The sequence below is a fragment of the Amblyomma americanum genome, chromosome 4 (genome assembly GCF_052857255.1).
Source record: "Amblyomma americanum isolate KBUSLIRL-KWMA chromosome 4, ASM5285725v1, whole genome shotgun sequence".
Classification (NCBI taxonomy): Eukaryota; Metazoa; Arthropoda; class Arachnida; order Ixodida; family Ixodidae; genus Amblyomma; species Amblyomma americanum.
Genome location: NC_135500.1, coordinates 187,907,042 through 187,931,674, shown reverse-complemented (window position 1 = coordinate 187,931,674; position 24,633 = coordinate 187,907,042). Strand labels below are relative to the sequence as shown.

General features: G+C 45.7%; 1 protein-coding gene across 1 annotated transcript; it reads left to right on the top strand.

The window, feature by feature from the left end:
* The first annotated feature begins 306 nt into the window (after positions 1–306).
* Positions 307–20,198, top strand: LOC144130488 (uncharacterized). The gene is made up of 8 exons (XM_077664405.1): positions 307–524; positions 2,604–2,772; positions 6,321–6,460; positions 10,540–10,548; positions 12,019–12,142; positions 13,554–13,727; positions 19,074–19,199; positions 19,963–20,198. Exons 1-8 carry the CDS (start codon positions 307–309, stop codon positions 20,164–20,166), a joined length of 1,164 nt encoding a protein of 387 aa, XP_077520531.1. The 3' UTR covers positions 20,167–20,198.
* Positions 20,199–24,633: the final 4,435 nt, after the last annotated feature.

Genomic DNA, 24,633 nt, shown 5'->3' with positions numbered 1-24,633 from the left:
TGTTGTGTTCTTGTGCCTCTTTTGTCCTTGTTCTTTTCGCGCTGTCCTGACATCATCTAGAAGCTCATATAGTAATTCTTCCTCTTCGTCTTCCTTTTTTTTCATACTCACCTGGACAACCTTGTAACCTATCCTATCTACGCAGCTATGTACGCTTATAAAGGCGTGGGTAGTCTTTACTATCTATCTAGAACCTGGAATTAACCAACAAGCGTACCTCTCATTTCGCTAAGTTAGCAGTATCGCCAAAAGCTCCTTCGTACTAGACTCAACTCCTGCGTCGCCGTCCGTATCGCAGGCCAGCCCATGGGGCGCCATCCCCTGCTGTGCACCGTGGGCTCTTCCGACCTGCACAGCGGCGACATGATGCCAGCGGACGGCATTTGCGAATACCTGTTCTTCGCCCATTATTACCGCTCGTCCGGAGACACATTTGCCGACGACAGCGCGAACAAGACGCGGGCCTTTTTAGACCACGCCTCCCGGTCATCGAACACAACCTTTGGAATATCCGTGACCTACCGGTTAGTCCAATGGCTGACATATTGGATGGCAAGTGCGGCCGCGTTAACCGCTCTTTGCCCAATCGCTGATGGAGCCGGTGCAGCTAGCGAGAGTGCAACCACAGCTCAAAGCTTCGCAGCAATAACGCCAGACTATTGACCTCACTGCGTGCTTATTGCAGTGCAAAGCATGTGTGCAGCGCATCTGCAGGAGTCGGCTGAACTTTCTAAGCGTGAATGGGAGAAAAAGTGGACGCGAGGCAGCATCGACTAGAAACGGGAAGAAAACGACGAGACGCGAGACACCCCGCGAATCAATGGGCCGTGCCGGAAATCGTATTTTGCTTGGGAGTCACGTTGTGGTGGCTTGACACTCCTGTCGCTCATTTAAACAGACTGCTCGGGGTCGCGGCCAGCGCTACCAAACGCCACTCCGCCAACGCGGGATTTGCCGCGTGCTGTCAGTGTCGCAGTCCAGGGACTCAGAAGCGGGCTTTAGGTATCGCATCACCGGCCGTAGAAGCGATGGCTCAGCAGTCACCAATGAATTTAAAGGACTATACGCACCTAATTTTATTGTCCGTTTTCTTATGTCAAACGATGCGTTAGACATTAGAACACATGGATTACCGGGTGGTATTTGCCTACGACTGTTAAATAATTTATAATTGAATTTATTCTCTCATAATAATAATAATAATTGGTTTTTGGGGAAAGGAAATGGCGCAGTATCTGTCTCATATATCTTTGGACACCTGAACCGCGCCGTAAGGGAAGGGATAAAGGAGGGAGTGAAAGAAGAAAGGAAAAATAGGTGCCGTAGTGGAGGGCTCCGGAATAATTTCGACCACCTGGGGATCTTTAACGTGCACTGACATCGCACAGCACACGGGCGCCTTAGCGCTTTTCCTCCATATTATTCTCTCATGCTGTTTCGGTTTCATCGACCGAACGACGACTGTGACGCAAAGCTGATGTTCTGGTCACGTGATCCGCTAAAAAATAATATAATCGCGATATGTAGTTTTAATTCACTACAACATTTAACCCAGCCTCTTCCAAGACTTGGAATGACAAAAAATGGCCTGTCAGCGATTATATTAGTTTTTCTAGTGAATCTCGTGACCAAAACATAACTAGACGTCACAGTCATCGTGCGGTCGATGAAACCGAAACTGATACAGCGTCAAGAAGAAATTCAGTTATAAATTATTTAGCGGCCATACACAAATACCACAGGGTGCTCCATGTATACGAATTTCTAACGCATCGTTTGAAAGAAAACCGGCAAGCAAAAATTTGGTGTCTGATTCCTTTAACCTTGCATAGAGACGTGATGCGGCCTGCAGGCAGTCGATAAACTTCTGAGCAATCGTGTCAACAGATCCCTATAAAGGAGACGTTTTAGCTTGGCACTTCTCAAAACTTGATTGTTTATTTTTTCTCGAGCACCGTTGTTAGCCGTCGTTTTTTTTATTTTACTTTCCTGAAATGCATTCGGTATTTCCTCAGAAGATCGAGCGGGACGCAGCATAGCTTGGCACCTCTTTCTGTGTTCAGTACATGCATTGTGCCAACAATTGGGAGCAGTGCTGGCTTTTGTCGGCATGTAAGAAGGCAAATTCCTGAGCTTCTGCAGAGGCCGACTGAAGTACTCCAAACTGCCGGTGATCACTACAGCTCTGTGCGGGTTGCATAGCGCATTTTCGAATGGCACAGCCACTGGCTTTGCGCGTGCTGGGGCTGCTGTATGCAACCGGAATTTTCGCTGTTTCGCATGAAGCAGTTGTTCACGCCTGATAACAACTGTCATTAGCAGACAGCGAGTAGATGGCGAGCCAGGATTGATTTCTTTTTCCCCCAGTGATGAACTTCACGAAGTTTGGCCCTCATTGCCTGAGATTATCGGGGCCCTCCAGCTCTGCAAGATTTTAATGAGGCTAGCCATGCATGCGTTCTCAACTTTAGGAATGCCACCAGCATGCTTCCATTCGTCGCCTTCATCAGTTGTCAGCCAACCACAGTGGAAACGTAATTCCTGTTTTTCACATTGTTTGCATACTGCACCTGCCTGCCTACTGCGCATTTTTCTTTTTCCAGGAACATGGCCGCCGCAAGACGTGACATGACGAAGCGCCGCGGCGAAAGGAAGTTGCAGTTTTATTGGGATGAGAACCGCGTCTATCACTACGGCGTCCTGGATGTTGAGAACATGGGCTCTCAAGGTGCCAACACTGGCCAGCTTCAGTTGGCGTTCGACCTCCTGAAGGTAATTAAAAACTTCCTCACATGTAGCAAGTGGTACAACTCCAAAGGCAGTAGGTTGCAGCCATTCCCGAGATTGTAAATGGCCTGCTCATTTTCGATGAAGTTCCGCCGTGTAGCAGCACTGTTTGGCAAATTTTTTTTTCTGTTATCAAGTTTGTCGGCCTCACGCAGTTGGTACGTCTATGATTGAATACTCGCTATTGTCTCCAGCGGGGATTAAACCATAAACACTGGAGATTCACCGCCCAACAGCCGTGATTCCGCTTGTCGGAAGAGGAATGAAGCGCAAAGGAAGACAGACAGAAAACATTTTATTTTTTTATTTCATGTACCGTCAGGGGAGCCAAAGGCATTAGAGAGGGAAGTGCACCGTTAAATGCATAAAGAGAAAAAAACTATGCGAACACAAATCTGCCAACAACAATCCTGCTAACAACTATGAACCAACAAGCCCCGCTTGAAGTTTTACTATTTACATGAGTCGTAGTTTGTAAATTCCTAGTTTATGGCACTCTTTAATAATCGAGAAAAATACAACCTACCAACGAACGGTTATCATGAATGATGTTTAGCTCGTGCGTGAAGGAAGCAAGTAGTTAATCAAGAACAATTTTTTTCGAAATCTATGCTGCGAGGTAGAGATAAATGAATTTTGCTCGAGCATATTTGCTCGACATAAACAGGATATGTTTTACTTTTTTGCATGGTTTACTTGTTAGTGACGTATGTCGGTAATGGAGAGGAGGATGGATGTTGCCTGATTTATAGTGTGGAATCATCTTAGCGATCTTCCGATCAAGCAGCAAAAATCCTGTGTCAAATGATTGATGAAATTTTTTGTTAGTCCAATATACGAATAAGCAGTAGTATTGAGTAAATATTTTACGGCAATTAAGTAAAAACCGGAAGCAGAGGAAAATCCCAATCACTTGTTCACGGCTTCAACATCACGTGGTTTAATTCTATTATGGAATATTTAATGACAGTACTAGCAAGTTGCGGTGAGTAGCGGAACATTGGAGGTTGTAGAAAAGTGGCAGGTAAAGGCTCCATTAAGAGCGGATACTACCTGATTGCAATGTATAACATTTGAAAGCACTCCAACATTTTTATTTTTACCTTATTTAAAATTTTCACTTGAAAAAAAAATTTGCCGCGGCTTGCTCGTGTACATAAAGGGGTGTGACATAGGGTTATAATAATTAAATGATATGTCTGTTTCTGTGACCTGCTGCCGGATGACACTAATATTGTTTTTTTTTTTGTTGTTGTTGTCGACGTCAAGAGAAGTCCAATTCTGGTAGATGCTGACTGCGTGATCTTGCACATAACGACGTCCTGTGTCTACGATGTCCAGGCACCGGCAAAGGAGACATTTGATGACGATGATGATGATGTCCGTGTTACCGCTTTCAGACGAAAAATGTCGATGGACATATCAGCATGTCACTCTCTCAACAAGTATCGTCGTTACGATCTGCACGATAAATATGATTCCCGATGAGTCATCACTATGATGAACGCATGATGAGTATTATGAGTCCCAGCATCAGACTTGCTCAGACCTCGCTACAAAAGGATGGCGAATTTCTTTCTTTTCTTTTTATTTATGGCGGTTAAACTATGCAGAGCATTGTCACCAAACGAAATATTGAGCAAAGTCGTATCGTAAGCTGCCACCTTTGCGCTAATCTTAAATGCTGATCCACTATCAGATTATCTATTTCACTTTCTGCTATAGCACCCCTCCCCGACTTTGTATAAGAGGCGATTAAATGAAAAATGTAGGTACAAAGTCTTGCAGACAAAAAAAAAAGAGTACAGTGAATGTGGCAAAGTGCTAGAAAAGGCTGTAACGTAATTGAGCACAGAAAAAAATTAACGGAACAAAACATTTGAGCATGGGAAAACCACAAGGCTGAAAAAGTGCTTGAATTAGGCTGCAGAAGTACTTATGTATGCCGTCAGCGCAAATGATGCTGTTCTCGCTAATATCTTCATGAATAACAGCGCAGCAACGGCACAGGCCGTTGGAATGGACGCCGTCAACCATCCGCATGAAGCGTATTGCGCCCCGAAGGCGAACCAGCACCGATTAGATCATAGTTGTGTCTGTTACATCACATTAGAAGCAAAAATAATAGCTAAAAACTTTAGGGGCGATCAATTTAATTGATGCGGAGGAAATGCGATTGCATTTCCAATTACAATTTTATTCCAATTCTTTTTCAATTCTAAGTCCATTGTCTTCCAGTCCTTAATTTTTTCCACTTCTGATACTATTGCAATTCCGACTGAAGCGAAGGACATTGGTTTTAGGGGAAAGGAAATGGCGCAGTATCTGTCTCACATCTCGGCGGACACCTGAACCGCGCCGTAATGGAAGGGATAGAGCCCCGCCGCGGTGGCTCAGTGGTTAGGGCGCTCGACTACTGATCCGGAGTTCCCGGGTTCGAACCCGACCGCGGAGGCTGCGTTTTTATGGAGGAAAAACGCTAAGGCGCCCGTGTGCTGTGCGATGTCAGTGCACGTTAAAGATCCCCAGGTGGTCGAAATTATTCCGGAGCCCTCCACTACAGCACCTATTCTTCCTTTCTTCTTTCACTCCCTCCTTTATCCCTTCCCTTATGGCGCGGTTCAGGTGTCCAAAGATATATGAGACAGATACTGCGCCATTTCCTTTCCCCAAAAACTAATTATTATTATTATTAAGGGATAGAGGAGGCACTGGGAGAATAAAGGAAGAAAGAAGTGCAGTAGTGGAGGGCGGTCGGGTTCGAACCCGGCTACTCCGGATCAGTAGCCGAGCGAACTAACCACTGAGACACCGCGGCGGGTAATTCGACTTCGCAACTACGCAAAATGTGTCAGACTGATAGATGGCGGCGAGTCCTGATGTCGCTACCGGCGGAGTGACGCACTGACTAAGCCATGCGCCACTGCACCGGCCGGCAGGTGGCTGTTTCAAGTAGAGCCACCAGTGGGGCTTGCGAGACTCAGGTTGCTCTTACCAAGCAGTACGAGAAATAATAGCTCCCGCAATCCTCACTTTTGCACAGACTGTTCTTCGGAAGGCTGTATATTTTGCACGTAGCCTGCTGTGGACTGTGTCATTTTCTTCTCAGTAATTTTCATTTTTGCTGAGTCATTCTTCGTCCGGCGTCTTCCGCCTCTCCACCACAAGCGGATAAGAGGAGAGGGGGCGGTTGACAGGTGAAAGGTGGAAAGAAACAAATACCCCTAAATATCACCTGTCATAGTGGCAGGTGTAGACTTCACACTGACGCCGCCGGGCAGTTTCCGCTTTCACGGCCCGTCCTAGTGCCATCGCATTGAAAAGAACATCTCATAGCAGCAAATGAAAACAAAATAAAAGAGTGCAACATGCATAAGAGCCAAAGCCATCTAAAGAGGGCACTTTGTAGCTTTATCTATGTCTGAAAGCTACGTCGAAAATTAAAGTACATGCACCATTTTCTTTTCGTCTTGAAAGGTAACGAGCTGCCCGATGCATATATTTGATGGATATATCGCTCTCTTGCTGTTCAGGATTTCAGGAGAGTGCAGAGCAAGTTACAGCAGCGCACTGACTCGGGACGTGCCAGACGACGTGGATTCGTCATCCTCGGCGTCACACCCTGGGTCCATGCAAACAATGACGTCTTCAAAGAACTTTCAAAGCACCTTAAGTAAGAATTTGTTATGTTCTCCAAAGTACCGGCGATTTGTCGCTATCCTGAAATCGACATTCCAGATGGCAGCGCTCATTTTAGGTTAGTGACAGGTCTTGTTATCGCTGATGGAATGTGTTGCAGTGGTGTATCGTGTCGACGTCAGGCCACTAGACAGCTACGCCGCGAAGAACAGACGTGCGGCTAGAATAAAGGTAGAGGATCAAAGAATACACTTGAGTCTTTTCTTCGAAGACGCAATGCTATACTGACCGTGATGGCGGCATAGTTACATGTAGCGCCATTTAATAACACGTATAAGCATGCACGAATACAAGAGACTGCTAAGACTGCACCTAACTAATTTTGCTACCGGGAGACCAAGTAACCAAACTGGATTTGAGAGACGATCACCGTAATTTGGGAATCATTGTTCGAAGAGCTGCAGCAGATAGGTTTCCCGCTCTACCCAAGTTATATTTGTTTTAATTCAATGGAGCCCTTCATTTTTCCTGAGTGAAAATGATAACGAGTGAAAACTATCATGGGATTAGAGACATGTATTGAGTTCAGAACCTTGGACCTCGGCTTAGAAACTTTGTTACACGGCAAACCAGCATCTTATGAGCTGAAGGTGGAGTGAGTTTAAGAACGCTCTCAAGCACTTCACTTCCGTCAGCAGGTCTCTAGGCTCTTACTTTTACGCAAGGATGTCGGCTCGATGCGGTCAAAGTCGGAGCGCTGCTTTTCAGACTGTCAAACAATCCTTTGCACAGCCTCGCATAAACCCACTGCTTGTTATGAACATATATTACTTTGTAATAAAAGCAAACAAAAATATATATCAGCTGTGAAAGTGTCCCCAAACTTCTTAGTTCTCCGAACTAAATACGACTGCTTCGGCCCTTCTGCATTTCCATTGAAGAAGGGAAGCTGGCGGTATAATCCTATTTACTAAGTTCTCCGCAACATTCCACAGAGGATTAACACTCGTTTTTGTTTTTGCAGGTATTAATTTTTTCAAAATATTTTCACAATACCATGGCGCACAGCTCAGAAGAAACTCTCTGCACTCAGTAGATTTCTGCCAGTGGATAATTAATCTTCCGTCTAATGCGGCTGCGAGGCCGCAAGAAAAAACTGTTGTGAAAGTGTCCCCAAACTTCTTAGTTCTCCGAACTAAATACGACTGTTTCGGCCCTTCTGCATTTCCATTGAAGAAGGGAAGCTGGCGGTATAATCCTATTTACTAAGTTCTCCGCAACATTCCACAGAGGATCAACACTCGTTTTTTTTTTTTGCAGGTATTAATTTTTTCAAAATATTTTCACAATACCATGGCGCACAGCTCAGAAGAAACTCTCTGCACTCAGTAGATTTCTGCCAGTGGATAATTAATCTTCCGTCTAATGCGGCTGCGAGGCCGCAAGAAAAAACTGCTCAGTTTTCCTGAGTGGTCGTGCCGTTGCTTTCAGACCGTGGCTAATGGCCGCGCCCAGGGAAGAGCGCATTCTCCGTGACATTTTATTCCCTTATTCCGGCACCCGGAACGATCCTTACAGCCCTGGTATTGGGGCACGCGAAACTGCAGCGGGGAATGAAAATTAGACCCAGCTGCTTCAGGATTCTAATCGCACTCTCAAAAATTGTCAAATCCCTTCTAGCTCCCTTATCATTCAACCTATAGCCACAGGACAAAAATAGAAAATGTTAATCCCCATTTTCGCTTTAATTTCCCTTATAAGCATGAAAGGCTTTTAGCTCCCATTCTCAGCAAATCCAGCCGAACAACGTCTGTAAACTGCTGAGTACCTCAGGCAAAACATTAAGCCGAACTTATTCGAAAATTCCGAACTTTCCGTCAGAACTGTAGAGAGCAGAAATAACTTGGGCGCGTCTTAACCATGTTCTTAAAGAAGAAAATGCGGTAGCATTTAGGTTGGCTGCTTGGGTGTCTACAATGAGTGTCTGATGTTCCCCTTGCGATTTTCCCGCCAAAACTCCGGTTGGAACCTCTTCATTATCCGTATATGGTATACATTAGTCATCAACTTCTAGATTGTTCAAGGACCTTCCACTAGATTATCGTATGAGATTCCACTAATCCAACTCACTAATCCACGTTAATTCAACTTCTGGTGAGGGCACACCTCCTATATTTTGGGGGTTCTTTGGGTCTTGGGAGGGTGGACGAACTCAAATTTTGGGGCTCCTCAGATTTTCAAATTTCGCAGTGCCCTAGGATTGGTTCGTTGATGGTTACGTGGTGATGGTGACATCACGACCCTCTCAATCGCATTCACAGATCACGGGGAGTCCTCATATACCAATACTACTGTCACAGTGGTGCAGCGGTCAAGAGATGCGCCGATGCCCCGGCAGGCGGCTGTTTCGAACACAGCCACCGATTAAGCCTGTTTCACATGGTGCGACGGGAACGAAAAATTACGGTCCGGTCGCACTGTCGTTGCAACGGTAATCGCAGCCCCCGTTTCACATGCCAACGATTTCTGTCGGTGCCGTCGGCACCCTAGCGTCGGTGCGGCCTTTCAGTGGCCGAAAATTCTTCGGCTGCAGTAAATGTCAAACATCGTGGCAGGCGTTGATTTCGTAATCATGAGCAATAATATTGAGCTGTGATGTATTATATTAAGTTCAATAAAACGTTTTAGAGATTTTCCTGTCATGTCGCTGAGCTCCTATTGGCTGACTACTGTGGCCATCGCTGCGACCGCACCGACGCTGCGACAATGCGACCAACTTGTTGAAAGTCTGTCGCAGTGGCCCTGCGACGAGAACGACGCGCATTTCTGTCGCACAGCGGCAGAAGTCGCACTGCGCTGCGGCAACAATCGCATCATGTGAAACGGCCTTTAGGTTTGTGAGACCCCGGTTGCTCCTCCCGTGCTCCCATAAGGCAACTGCGCAGCGCTACGGTGAGCAATATGCTCACAGTCCGGTGGACGGGTTGCCACCTGCCACGCTGAACAGGTTGTGATGACGTCAAAAGGTCACGTGACTTCCTCGAAAAATCAGGAAATTTCAAAACGGAGATGCCGGATATTTTTTTTGTTTTTTAGACGTCAAGCTAAATAATAATAATAATAATAATAATAATAATAATAATAATACTTGGTTTTGGGGGAAAGGAAATGGCGCAGTATCTGTCTCATATATCATTGGACACCTGAACCGCGCCGTAAGGGAAGGGATAAAGGAGGGAGTGAAAGAAGAGAGGAAGAGAGAGGTGCCGTAGTGGAGGGCTCCGGAATAATTTCGACCACCTGGGGATCTTTAACGTGCACTGACATCGCACAGCACACGGGCGCCTCAGCGTTTTGCCTCCGTAAAAACGCAGCCGCCGCGGTCGGGTTCGAACCCGGGAGCTCCGGATCAGTAGCCGAGCGCCCTAACCACTGAGCCACCGCGGCGGGTACATGCTAAATGCTATCGCCTTAAAAAAACTTTAGGCCCGGGTGGGATTCGTACCAGCGCCGGTGCGAACAGAGCAGTTGTTTTTTTTTTTTACGCCTTATAGACCACTCGGCTATCACCACATCCTCTCGCGCTGTGTTTTAAATCGTCGTATTCCTCGTCTTTCATCCTGTCACTCTGCGCTTCCAAATGCTCGGAGCCAGTAGTGTTGTAGCCATGTCTGTGCAACTCAGCGCGTTGAGTCAGTTGAGAGATATAAAGGCTTCACTATGTATGCATCCAACAGCAGCTATACAATAGCCGCACGCGAAGGTGAGAACAAGGCCAAAGCGGCTAAACGCGTCTCTAGGGCCCATTAAGAGCGGGCAAGCATTATGGGACGATCACGAAATTCAGAAGAGGCTGAAAACAGCGGCACGCAAAGCAGCAGAACGGTGATGTAAATCGACCGCACTGTCCATTTACGAAAACCTGCTGATGACGTTGGTTCTTCGAGCCTGGAAAGCAGCCAGGGAAACCGTGCGCGCTTCCGTGCTTATCCCAGTGGGCGGCTACCATCATCTGTGAGCTGTCCCAGAATGCGCTACGGCTTACGTGCAACGCATTCCATGCGTGCACCTGCTCTCGACAGCTTATAAGTGATTCTCTTTTTTATGCGTTAGCAGCATACGGTGCTCGTTTTCTCAGTGTCTGTTTTTGTGGGCTTTGTGAACAGAGGGCTGCGCGGGCCGAGGACGGAGCAAAGGAATGTGAGAGGGAAAGGTTAATAATGGTATATGGGTTATGGGGGATTTAACGTCCCAAAGCGACTCAGGCTATGTGGGACGCCGTAGTGAGGGGCTCCGGAAATTTCGACCACCAGGGGTTCTTTTACGTGCACTGACATCGCACAGCACAGGGGCCTCTATCAGGACATTAATTAATATGGTTTCACTTTCCCCTTCTGCGCTTGAATGGTCATGTAATGTTGATAAATGTCCGTTCGCGCAATTAGAAACGAGCGTTGCTTCTGTGTACGTCATCATCATCGTCATCGTAATCATCAGCTGCAGCAGCCAAACTACGCGCACTGTAGACAAAGGTCTCTCCCACTAAGCCGAGGCCCCGCATAAAGTTCCTAGCACGATCCGCTGCATCACAGGCCTGATCACCGCCTTAGTCGGTTGCCTCTCGGCAGCTTGGGAATGAGCAGACGGGGATTAGTTGGTCTATTCACATGTCAAGTTGGCCAAATCCAATTGTAATGAAGGGGTGCGTTTTTGTTCTTCCCTCGGTGAGCCTTTCTATGGAACAACGAAAACGTACATTTCGTTGCATGCTAGAATCAAGATTAGACAGTGTTTAGCGGCCGAACTCCTGGCAGCTGGACAAGAGTACGTAGCCTAATTTTTTTTTTCATTTTTGCTCGTGCAGGAAGTTCTATTTAAAAGCCTAATTACTGTGCGGAGCGCCACGTTTGCTCAGTTTTGGCTTTCTCGATAAATTCCACTGCCCCCGTACTCATGCGCTCTCAAGAAGGTAATGCCAAAAGCAATGTCTTCTGTCAGTACTGGGAAGAGCGCGTAATTTTATCATTTCGTTGTCATCAAAATAGGCCCGAGAACAGTAAAATGAGTATTTCATTATACAGTAATAAGCGGCACTTAAAATGTATGCCGTAACAAGGCTCCCTGTAAAGGTAACACTTGGAGGAAGCCATGCATTGCGCATAAACCAAGGGAGCTTACACGCAATAAATCGCCTCGGAGGCAAAACACATTTTTCTGTTGTCTATCCATTTCAAAACAACTAAAAAATATATTCTTCTGTTTATTTTTTGTCATCGGGAATTCTCACATTTTTATCAACTGTATCGCAGAAGCAAAGAACGGCCGAGATATTTTGACAAATAAGAAATGTTTAAAAGCCAGTCTGCCGTAATTCCTTCTGGTCATTTCTTTTGGTTTAGTGTTGCATTAGAACTTATAACCGTGCGATGAGAGAGTCATTTACCTTTTTCTTCCTTCTAGACTTCTCTGTGGAAAATCATGTCTTTTTATCGTTGTTAAGAAGTTGCGTCATTCATTCAGAAATCTTGCACCCTTTTATTTACGCCAACACCGAGCGCCAAAGGGAATTGTGGCTTTTTCCAGGTACGCTAGCATCGATGGACTGGTATTAAGGACGCATCTGTTCGATAGCGAAATTACCAGCAAGTTCCGAACATGCCTGGTTACACCACCAACGTCATATGACAAAGCCGAAAGCGATTACCTAATGGGAATGGTGAGTCGCATTAAATTAAATTCTTTTTCGTGTATTATTGTGTGAGTTCATTGCTTCCACTTCTGGTTTTCCAGAATTAGCATCTTTGTGGTGGTCATGCTGAGAGCATTTCCTTCGGTTGCTTTTTAGAGAGACTCCCGCGCAGTCGAGCTATCCCGGTTCCCCCTGTCATGCAGAGCGAAAGTTGGTGACTGGCATGATTAGGAAGGTGGCTTTTTTTTTTTTTTTGCTAGGCCTTCGAGGCCGATCTTATTCGTAGTTCCGTCCCCCCAGGGCAACGAAAACGATGGTCCATTGAACTCGTCAAAGCTAAAACCCAATCGTTCCATTCATGCGCGCTGTCTCTCAACAAACGTTTCTATAAGGACAGCCTCTACTTTCTATTAAATTTTTGTTCAGTGGCTAAAATAAAACCTGGGGTCACGGCAGCGAATAGATAATCAAACTTAAGCTCCATTAATCCGTGGCCGTCTTTACTATAATCGCTCAGCGTCGTCCTTTCCTCAAGCACGGGGCACACACGTCAGCACCCGTACTACAGCACCGCCCCCCCCCCCTCCGCTCCCCCCCCCCCCCCCCCCCGCAAAGTAAGGATTTGCCTTTATGCCACCGGAATAAACAAAAGTGTATGGCCATAAAACGTCATTCGACATGCGAGTTGACTTAATGTGCATACAACCAATGAAGTAAAATTCCCTCTAGCTAAATTGATTAATAGCGAAGTTGATCGCTGGCTAGTTGATGCCATAAATGGCATAAATGCCATTTTTATATCGCATATCTCAAAGGCATGTACGCCGCGCTAAAAAGAAAAAATTAACCCAAACGAAAAAAATTACTTTCACCCTTAGTTTTCAATAAATGTTGTTCAAGACTGCAGCGTTTTACAATCCTAAAAGCGAAGTTTTTGCATCATTGTAGTTGTGCGTAAAACAAATGTTGGTATCTAATTAAAAGATTGCCGAATTTATCACGTTCAAAGCATACAAAATTTATATGATGAGGCCATGCCGCAAGTTGAGTTCGGTTAAGTGGTTTTGATTGGAAAGTGCTTCATTTTACTTTTATAATGGCGGTTGGCAAAATTCACAACTTTAAATATAGCCCCCTGAATTCACCGTAACGGGGTTGTCAACTAGGCGTTCAGGGTGTAAAAATTCGCTTAATTCGAGCAATTATGTGCGAAAGAAGCTTTAATTATAAAGAAAACCGCAGTTATATTAAGCGGTAGGCTATTTTTTAACTAAAAATGTCGTTTGAGCGCGCCTTTCGCTTAAATGCACGTAGTCCTTCCTCCTTCCAATACGAAGGCAACATGCTCGCGACAAAAAAAAAATAATAATTTTTACGCAAGCACAAGTTACAAGTTCCACTAGACCGGTCATTAAATTGGCGATTTCTCTATTCACAGGCGGACGTGGTGCGGCTGTACAAGAAACGCAGACCGTCATCCTGGCGCCACTCCCTGATGGTGTCGTTCACCATGGCGCTTCGGTGGTACAAGACGGTGAACGGTAGTCAGGGCATGTGGGCGCCTTGCGACAAGAAACACGCCGCAGCTGTCTCGGTGATGGACGCCACGCATGTGAGCAGTCACTTGACGCGTATAGCGTTTAGAACTACAAAGCCCAGAGATTTTGCAGCGTTGGCCTCAACAGCGCTACTCGGTTCATACAGTGTTGTGCGTTTTTATCGTGAAGAGTTTCAAAAGTTTCGCCACCTCAACCGCTGGCTCATTTGCGATGAAACTGCACACAGAGCTTGCGTATTATGGTAACTTTTGTATCGTAGCAAATTTGACAACGGCACTTACTTAGTTTAGCCGTGCATGATGCGAAAACGCAATCGCCTACGTAGAGATCGGCGAACCAATACCCGCATACGACGTTTTTTTCGCTGAAGGTCGGCAGTAGCGTCATCTGTTTTCGGTAGTCGAAAGCGTCACGACAAGCTGCCAAGGCGAGCGTTGCAAGAAGCGCGGGCTCTTTGAATATGCCGTTCCGGCCGTTTCGTCTGCTTCAACTAAAGCGCTTGCAACATTTTCGGCTAATTGAGCGGAAAAAATATCACAACAACTGATTTAACGAGGCTTTACTTTTCAAAGAATATTGTTTGCAGCGCTCGTCTCGGCTGTAGTGACGCTTTCCACTGCCTACCTTCAGCGAAAAAAAAACGTCGTCTGCGGGTTTTGGTTCGCCGATCTCTACGTAGGCGATTACGTTTTCGCATCATGCAGGACTTAACTCAGTAAGTACCATTGTCAAACTTGCTACGATACAAAAGTTACCATAATACGCAAGCTCTGTGTGCAGTTGCACCACAAATGAGCCAGCGGTTGAGGCGAGGAAATTTTTTAAACTCATCACGATAAAAACGCACAGCACTGTATATAGCGCCTGCCTACGCAGCATCAAACCTACATAGTTTTCATTCTCGCAATGACCCTCGTTGATTTTTTAGTGCATTAAGGCATGAAAGACTTTATGCCCACTGAATATGCAGTTTTGTGGTGAATTTACGAGAGAGAAAAAAACTTGCAAATGGCAAACTCACTAGGCAGAAGGCGACGAAGGTTCTACTAACCTAATAAATAATCAACTGTGTGTGCGCTTATTTCGTCCGCCACGGCAGCCGCGTTTCAATGAAAGCAAATGCAAAAGTATCGATTGCACCCACGGCAGTGCGGATTATGAGCGCTAGCTGTTCCGCATTGTGCATTCGTAATTGTTTCATTTGATTTGAATGCTGCTCTCACGCATGAGCGGGTGACGATCGTGTTTCTGACGAGTGCTCTGTGATGTGAGAAATGCGTCGGCACAGACTAGAGCATCTTGTCGTGCAGCGTGCTTACGGGCAGCGTCCCGTCAGCCTTCGTTCTCTTTTGAACCAGCAGCACGTTTGTGGCTCCGCCTTCCGCATACGCGCAGCGCTCAGCCTTTACAAAAATGGTCTATAGACCGTCTATAGACTTCTTATGAACTCTGTTGCTCTTTTATAGATATTTATTTTTGTCTATTCATAGTCTATAGACTATCTATAGACAAAAGTCTACTAAAAGTGTATGGCCATAAATCTATAGATTTTATGTGGACTGTCTATTGGATTTGTATTGCCTCTAGACTGTTCTCTAGGGTTTGTCTATAGAGAGTCTATAGACTTTATAGACAGAAGTTTAAGGATAGTCTATAGACTGTATAAAGAAAATTTTGTAAGGGAGGGCACGACACTCCACCCCGGCTGCATCCACGGCCCTCCTGCATCGCGACCGACGCGCCACCCAGCCACTGGCGGCTTTACCATAACTGCTGTGGCTGCTTCTGTGCAGGCGCACTGGGTGCCGCACCGATCAGTTATTTCGGGATTTTTAGCGGCGATTTAAAGGGACACTGGGGCAATGCTGTCGAATTATTGTTTTTAGTAAAAGAGATTATCACGCCATTTTGGAGTGTGTTAACGTTTTCCTGGCAGCGAGAAACGAATTTATTGCTCAGAAAATTTGATTTAAAAATTTTACCGCCACTCCATTCAAACTCGTGGCGTCTACACCGAGGACAGGTTGAGGCCGTTTTGAAGAGAATGGCGGTGCAGCACAGCCTCTGGGCAGGGGCGTAGCCAGGGCGGTGGCTTATGGGGCTTCAGCCCCCCTCAAAATTGTTCCGTACTGTTATGCACCGCCGACCCAAACAACCACCGGCGCTGTAAATCATACTGTATTTTTTTATCTAGAATGTCTTTTTCACACCCGAAAAGTCATTTCGGCGCGAACATTGCGAACTCGGGCTGGATTTCGTGGCAATTAAAGTCCATGCACCTGGAGTCGCATAATGCAAGGAGCCCCATCCGAGCACACAGTTTCAAGGGCGTTCCGATGACGAGCAGGCTCGTCGCGGCATCTCGCGGCGGCCGCGGAATCTATGGAGCGCATGGATTTCAATTCCGAAACTTTATGGAACCCGCCGCGGTGGCTCAGTGGTTAGGGCGCTCGAGTACTGATCCGGAGTTCCCGGGTTCGAACCCGACCGCGGCGGCTGCGTTTTTATGGAGGAAAAACGCTAAGGCGCCCGTGTGCTGTGCGATGTCAGTGCACGTTAAAGATCCCCAGGTGGCCGAAATTATTCCGGAGCCCTCCACTACGGCACCTCCTCCTTCCTTTCATCTTTCACTCCCTCCTTTATCCCTTCCCTTACGGCGCGGTTCAGGTGTCCAATGATGTATGAGACAGATACTGCGCCATTTCCTTTCCCCAAAAACCAATTATTATTATTAAACTTTATGGATACAAATTTCTCATAAACTTTGCCCTTTACATAGAGATGCAGCAAAACCAATGCAAGTAAAAGGCGCTGTTCCTTCAGGTCCATAAACGCGTAATTAGGTAAGCGTATGAGTATTCATTAGCCTTTAAAACCGCAGAAATTTTTACCGTTTATTCCAACAATTAGCATCATGATCAAAATTATCAGGCGAATACGAAAATTACGAGGACATCAATAACCAATCTGGCCGACCTTGCTCTTAGAAAGCCCGTTCCACGCAGCGTTTCCCAACAAACACTCCCGGATATTGGGTAGTTCAACTTGTCACATTTATTGCTTTCGTTTGTCCTTTTCTTTCCTTTTTTAGCTACCTGCTTTAACTTCTGTGCAGAATTTTCTCTGCAGAATGATTGTTGCCACTTTGCAGGCAGATAAAATACGCATTTTCGTAATGATTTCTGCATTCTTACTCTATTATTCTATCCATGCGGTGCTGTCGCGACCGCAGCATGGCCCAAATACATATCACGATTTCTGGGATCATAGTTTTATCCTTGTATGATAGTCTTTCTATGCGCAACGGTCACTGTCTGTGATTGCGCAACATGTTTATTTGGCTTGTTTGACATTGTATATAGAGCAACTGTAACTTAGGTGTGTAGATTTATTAGAGAATGTACGTATTTTAAATATCTTCTTGCCATGTTTTGTGTATACATGAGGTGAACTTTTTTTCCCAGCGACGCTTTTTTGCCCTTTCTCAAGCTGTATCTTCGCATTTTTGATATTCCATTGTATATTCGCATTTCTAATGTATAGTTTGCAGAACTCTTGCTTTTTATATGTGCTCTCTGTTGCGATTACAATTTCGGTGCAATTACTTACAATGCTCGACCAGCTGCGCCCGCGCAATACATTGGAAAGAAGGACAGCGTCACTGATATTTTTTCTCAGCCATTGCTTATATACAAAATTGTAAACAATGTTCTTAAATCACAAAAATTCGTTAAAACATTTGTCCTCAACTTGACTATATATATCAGGGACATGCACTACTTTGCCGGTTTCCAATTGATATAGTTCTAAAATTCATGAGACATTGTTATTTCTGCCACAGTTTTTGGGACATTCGAATATATTCTTTTATGAAAAATGCATATTTTACTTGTCTAGACAGCGCGTAGCATTCAAGACTTTGTTTGCAGCATCTAATACGCAATATCATTGGCAACGGCAATGCAATTATGATTAATGTATTTGACCCCTCTACAAATTGTATAAGGAGGAGGCCGCGCTGCAACATGAGCTCCGCTCAAACAAAATTTCTGGCTACGCCACTGCCTCTGGGATCCGCGCACCAAACTTGGTGCCGACGCACGCAGCTTACTAGCCAGATCGACCGATGATGGTGACACCTATATTCCGCTGTTTTTCGTCTGCGTGCTTGCGTTCCTAGCATATAAAAGCTCAGTTTTCGGCGAGTTCGAATACTGTAGTTAGTCCTCAATAGACACCTTTAGCATACCGCGTACCGTGTTACCTTTAGCGTTACCGGAGTACCGGGAGCCCGTGTGCAGCCAATGCGCGCAGACGCAGATCGCCTCGAGGACGCCAGGTACTCGGCAGCTGCACTCACACCTGCCGCATCTGGACCAATCAGTGCGTGCTCACTGGCAGTGGGCGCGATTCCGGTGCTCCGGTAACGCTAAAGGTAACACGGTACACGGTATGCTAAAGGTGTCTAATGTTCCTTTAAGGCGTTCGGCGCTGTCTTTTGGCGACTGTGCGCCCCGGATGATAACGACGAAGTTATCACGAGGCGCGTGAAGCCGGCCATGTGCACGGGCTGATCACGTGATAGCGAGCGCTTTTAGACGGCGAGCACGACCAACGCCACTGCGCATTTGCCGAGAACCTTCGCTTTAACAGCGCTTTAAAACGTTCGCGGACTGAAATTTCGAACCGTGGTAAAGAAGCTCAGATGCTTGAAATTAATCCGTAGTCATTCAGAAATTTGTTGGCGCAAACTTTACAAGCACAGAGAAGAAGAGGACACAGGACACGCCCCGTCCTATGTCAGATTTTCTCTGTCATTGGTAAAGCTTGCGGCTACTTCATCATGAGCAACCTTCAACTAGCCCCGCTTTCTATTCCGTAGTCATTCGCTGTACAGCATGCATCGCGGCACACATGAAATGGAGTTGCTCCACGTGGAAAACAAAGCACTATAGCGACAGCTCGGGCACCTACCAAGTCCACCATCAAAGCACTTACCCCCCCCTCCCCCCCCCCTCCCCCCCCCCCCCCAATTCGAGAGTGTCTGCCCTCAAAGAGAGCTGGAACGGACATTTGCTGATTTGCTGATTCCAGGTGCAGGTTCCAAAGTGCTACTACACCTCACTGTTCAATTAGAACTTGTTTCTGGGCTTGTTTGGTACATGGTTTTTGGTCATACGAAGGCGCAGCATAAAATGGCGCGTCATCCTGTCCACATTTCTCGTGTACATTTCATGTTACGCCTTCGTCTGAAAAAAAAAATAAAACACCTGAGTGTGTCTAGGTGTAAATGTTACGAGCGTGTCAAGTGTCCAAAGGTGTCCCTAGAACTGACAAATTCTTCCTTAGATTTGTCTATACAGGGGAACAAATTTTCATTTTACAATTTCTTGCCGCAGGCCTGTAAACAGGTTCCCAACCTTTTCACCAGCACCGAAGTGGACAACCAAACCCGCGCCGTGATAGCTTTCGGTGCCGGCGGAAAGACGGGAACATACGACGATGGAAGCACCATGCTCCGTAAGGTACGCCAGTTGGGCACTGAATTCTAAGATTTCAAGACCAGCTGAAAGCCGCATTTTGATTGGCGGCACAAACACAACTGGCAACGCAACGAAGCAGCGTCCTTTAATCGCTGCGAAAACGCCACGAGCTTCAGAACGGCCTCGGAGAGTTTGACACATGGAGCTTTCTGAACAGAGACTATTAGCGTAGCTGACACAACAATATTTTGTTTTGTTAGGGTTCAAAAGAGGGGAGCGCTCGACCGCGTGTATGGTCGGGTTGGTCGTGATCGGTACATCGGTTCTTCTCTCGAACCACTGTCGCCGAGATCGCGTACCACTTATCTATAACAGCCCAAATGAATGCACTGCGCTAGGCATATGTTGGAACGGTGTTTTTATTGAAATATTGAGGGTAATGGTCTATTCTTATGATGTCTAGCAAAATCATTCTTTTAAAGTTTTTCCATCGCTCGCATCAACCTGTAAAGACTGCCATCAAAAAACAATAGGGAACGCTCTTGAAGATAGCAAAAACGTTAATAGCAAAAAAAATGCAAGCCTGCCGATGGGAGATATGGGGATATATTGATTGCTATACAGAAATCTTACAAAATATGAAAAAAAAATTGAGTTCATGAACTCTTTCCTGCTCAAAAATGTTTTTGTCCATATTTTCGGGTATGTGGTTTTTAAAGCGTGTGGTATACCGCCGCACGACTTTGATTTGCTGAGGCCGAAATGTCGTTCTACTTACCTTTCTCCCTATCTGTCTCTCTTCAAGATATGCGCTCTTTTCGTCGACTTCCCGGACGTGGAAACTGGTGCCGCAATATTCGACACCGACTTCCAGGACTGGAGCGGGTCGTGCACTCAAAGGGGCCAGGAGAAAGTGAAGGACTCCCGGAGACTGCGGGGGGTCCGGAACCGATACCGCCAAATTTTCTCCCCTTCGCGACGGTTCACCGGAAGCTGCTCACAGACTTGAGCGCAAGTGTATATAGTTGAGCAGCGCTTTGACGCTACAACTGAACGACATATAAAGCCATATAAAATCGGTGGGGATTAGTGTGCACCGCTGAAATTCCTCTGCTTGGTTTCACTACATAATATACATTAAGCTGCACATGGCCCTTAAGTGCGTAAAGTCATTGAGCTCATTGAGCTGCTTCAGAGCAAACAGTAATCAGGGACATTAAGAGGCGACTAAATACATGAATTGAAGCACACGCATGCATTTTGACTACATTGCGCTTCAATGCGCACACTGCCTGGCTTACGTCCTCGTTTACTGCACGTTCTGAGGTAGGGCAAGGACTTAAAGTATTCGAATGTCACACCAGTCAATAATGGATACACGGCCTCTTGTGAAAGCGGCTACCGCATCCTTGGTAAGCGTATTCCAGACGTGAATCCTCGGCTATGTAGATATGTGTATTATATGGAAATAAACTCCTTTCAGTCGCAGTTCCCAGGCAACTATGAACATTCATTTTGTTTGGGTGCAAGTGTCTGCGCGTGTCCGCGCGTGCGTGAGTGCGAGCACGTTTGACATTTTCAAGCGCGCAAGTTAGGTGCGCTTACGGGGAGTATCACTCGCTATATGTGCAGTCTGGGAAATCCAAACGGCGTAGTGAGTGGAGTGTCGCTCCGAAGAGCGCACTATGGTTGGAGTGCGTTCACGGAGCAGACTTTGCTGGCCGAGTGTGTAGCCTCGCGTATACAGAGATTTGAAATGATACGAACGTAATGGACAAAAAATCACAGGTTTATTTTACTTTTTAAGAGCTTTATTTAATTTCTTAAGTTATAGCACCAAGTGAAACAACTCAACATAGAAACGAGACTATATGCAACTCATTTGCACGCAGCCGTGTTCTCAAAATTCTGAATAGACTGCTGGGAGCACGCGTTGAACAGTCTTGCCTTGCAATACTTTAATATAAAAACCGTTATTTTTTCTGTACATTATTTCAGATTATTTTCTTTGGTGCTATAGAGCCAAACAATCAATTTTCAGTGTTTGCCTTCCCATTTTTAACAAGCCCGCTCGTTGTCCGTCTCCATTTTTGTTACTGCGAGTGACATCCTGCTGCCCGCTCTGCACCGCGCAGCATATCAGGTGTCACAAACGCCGAAGTGCACTCCCCGTAAGTGCACTTCCCTCGCGCACTCAATGACAAGGTAAGGTCTCTTATGTGAGGGCTTGCCTAGGTCTTACGTTGATGGCAGCGATAGCTTGCTGTCTTACTTGCCCCCGCTGCATCATCTTGCCGCATTTTTTATTAGCCCGTCGGAATGATCAAAGTGCATTTAGCGCCTTAAGAATTATGCATGAGAATTTGGCATAATTAGATAGTGATAATACTGGAACTCGGGGCAGCAGTAGCTTAACATCGATCGCCCCAGGCCCCTCCCCATATGAGCCCATCCCATTCCATTCCACGTCACCACAAGTAGCACAAAGCCGGAAGCGCACATTTTCCTATCTCTCATATCCATTTTCGTCAGATCCACTTGACAGAATTGTCTCTGGGTGGCAGGTGAAGGCAGGATTTTAGGAAGTTTTTCATTTTTTTCGCGATTTCTGAGATTTTAGCTCCAAGCCTGCCGACGGAAGACCTTGGGGAGTAACCCTTAAATTCATTATGCAATAAAACCCTAGCATCCAAAATTGTAGAGAGGGGAGTCGTCATTTCGATGGCAACAGGCCTGCATGCTTGGCTCCGCTGAAGGGCGACCATGAGTTCCTTACCTCCCTGCACGGTAATAGAGAGTCCATATGCGGACGGCGCCACGGTGTCATATGACCCTCTAAAATGGTTCTTAATAAAACTTTCCATCGCCTCCTGCAAGCAATATATTGTGCAATGTAGGGTGCAATAAAGGAGGGCTCTCGATATGCATATTCCGCATCACTGTGACGCCATAGGGTAAACGGCCTTCTTTTCTGCATAACTGTAAACCTTCAACAACCCACCATCATTCACTGTTTCTCAGTCGGTCGTGAACGTCGGGGCTCTTAATGATCGGGCTGACGCCCACAGTATTGCACTCTTGCGACGGCTCAAGATCTGGCTTAATTGCCAGATTTGTCCTGACTGGCTGACTGGCATATATAATGAATCAAAATGTCTCGGAGGATAAAATTACGCTCGTTGCCGCCAGAGCCTGCTCTCGGTGAATGGCTCTTTGTTTTCTTTCTCTAGTTTCTCAAAGATGTCATCAGCGCTGCCAGAAGTTCATCCTACAGTAGAAAGTACATTGTGTTGCAAGCACGTCTCGGGGATGACTCCAGTCGACTTTGATGAGCCACGGATATTTTGTTTGTCCTTTTCTCGGCATGCTCTGTCGACACCGATAAGTACGCCGTGTAATCGCACAAGCTTATCTTTTTTTTTTTGCTTTCTTCGTGAACGCGATGGCCAGATTCAATTTTTATAGCATCAGAAGTTAGCCCGGCTCAGAACTGACAGTGCCTTTTCATCGCCGTTTTATTTTCTGATTTTGCTGAAAACTCCTTTGCACACAGTGGAACAGAATGTTCGGAGAGGCGTTGCATCGGATTACAGCAATCACCGAAAACAAGTTCGAAGTCTGGAAGTCTGGACAATCTCTGAACAGGGCTTGCTGTCGTGCCCTTGCGAAAAGCTTCAGTACGCCGTTTCTCCGCACCTGTATGCCTTTTAGACGGAAACGAAAACGTTGTTTTCCCTCATTGTTGTCCCTCATTGCGTTTGAATTTTTATTGTTTGTGCGTATTATAGTGTATATATCATTTTGAATGCTTGCCTTCGTGTTTGACGTCACCAGTTCACTAAAATCAAATGAAGCTTCGGTACCTGCTCGTTTGTGCGACCTGGGGAATAAGTTATTTGGTGTCGTTGAGCAATGTGCTACAACGCATGGAACAGTGAACGACTGTCGCTTGGTTCGTGGTGTGCTAGCTTTAGAGCGAGAGCTCGCCGAGAGTCATGGGCTCGAAGCCATCTAGCATAGTGCCCACTAGGGTTCAATGCTGACAATAAACGTTTTCCAGTCAATCAGATTTCGATGTGGATGAGACAATGACCTTCGATGCCTCATAAGGTCAAACTGAGCTTAGCTGCGTGGTGGTATGGCCCAAGCTATGGTAGTATGACCACGTGATGATATGGCTATGACCATTTGGTACCTGACCTTGACCTTTGACCGTGATTCTTGACGTTCACATTTGATTTCAGACTGTGGAGGCCGTGCTTAACAAAACTTTCGCTCGTATAACTAGGTTCAAGCCAGGTTGAACCCCAGCCATTTTTTTTTATTTGGGGTATGACCCAAGCTATGGTACTATGACCACGTGATCATATGGCTATGACCATTGGGTACCTGACCTTGACCTTTGACCGTTACATTTGATTTCAGACTGTGGAGGCCGTGCTTAACAAAGCTTTCGCTCGTATAACTAGGTTCAAGCCACGTTGAACCCCAGCCATTTTTTCATAGCAAAAACAAACTCGATATGCTGCGAAAAAAAAAAAAGATGCTTGGTTTGCGTAGGTAAACCAAATGCGAATTAGATGCGCTAGCAGTTCGGCTTTCACTTCAAATCAAATCAAATCAAATCTTTATTTTCTCTCTCAGGGAGAAAGAGGGGGTGGCGGGTAAAAGCCGCATGATTGCGGCTTGACGAAGCCCGGCCCCCTCATGTACAATTCGGCAGCAGTTTGAAAAAAAACACATTTAGCTTCAAAAAGTTATAAACAGGTTTCGTTAAATACACTTCAGCTTAAACACAATGCCTATAAAAGAACCTTTCAACACCATTCAAAAAAGAATCTGCAGCACTACAGAGCACTTCATGGCAGTCAAAAACACAGGATACAATAAAATAAGCAACAAGTAACAAACATCAAGAACACTTAAAAGTACAAACACAAACATACACAATTTATCAGGCGTTAGCTGCAAGAAAATGTGCATGAACTGCTCGTTTGGACATCTTTTCCGGGCAGACATCGATGGCCGCAAGGTTATTTAAAAGAAAAGCTACGTGATAAGAAATGGACTGGCGACCATAATCTGTACGACAGAAAGGCACAACCCATGAGTCATTTCAACGAGTATTGTAGAAGGAAATGTGGGGTCGAAGATTTATTAAGTCCAGGAAGCTGCGATTACACGCCGAAACGGACGAGCGATATGTAGACGTGATACGATAAAGATAGATAGATTCTATGGGAAGAAGTTTAAAGTGATGAAAGTAATCAGAAGTATGCGCATGACATGGAATATTAGCAATTGCACGCAAGGCACGTTTCTGACAGATTTTAAGTTTCCCTATGTTTTCCTTAGATGTAGTTGACCAGATTAGATGGCAGCAGTTTAGTGTAGACAAAAATATTGCGTTATAAATTAGGCGTTTAACTGCGGTTGGTAGGAAGTGGCGGCGTCTGTTTGGTATCCCGCAAACCTT

Coding starts and splice junctions, on each gene's coding strand:
- LOC144130488 (XM_077664405.1), top strand. CDS start 307: ATGGGGCGCCATCCCCTGCTGTGCACCGTGGGCTCTTCCGACCTGCAC. Junction 2,773..6,320: donor TGGCGTTCGACCTCCTGAAG/GTAATTAAAAAC, acceptor CTTGCTGTTCAG/GATTTCAGGAGAGTGCAGAG. Junction 13,728..19,073: donor CGGTGATGGACGCCACGCAT/GTGAGCAGTCAC, acceptor TTCTTGCCGCAG/GCCTGTAAACAGGTTCCCAA.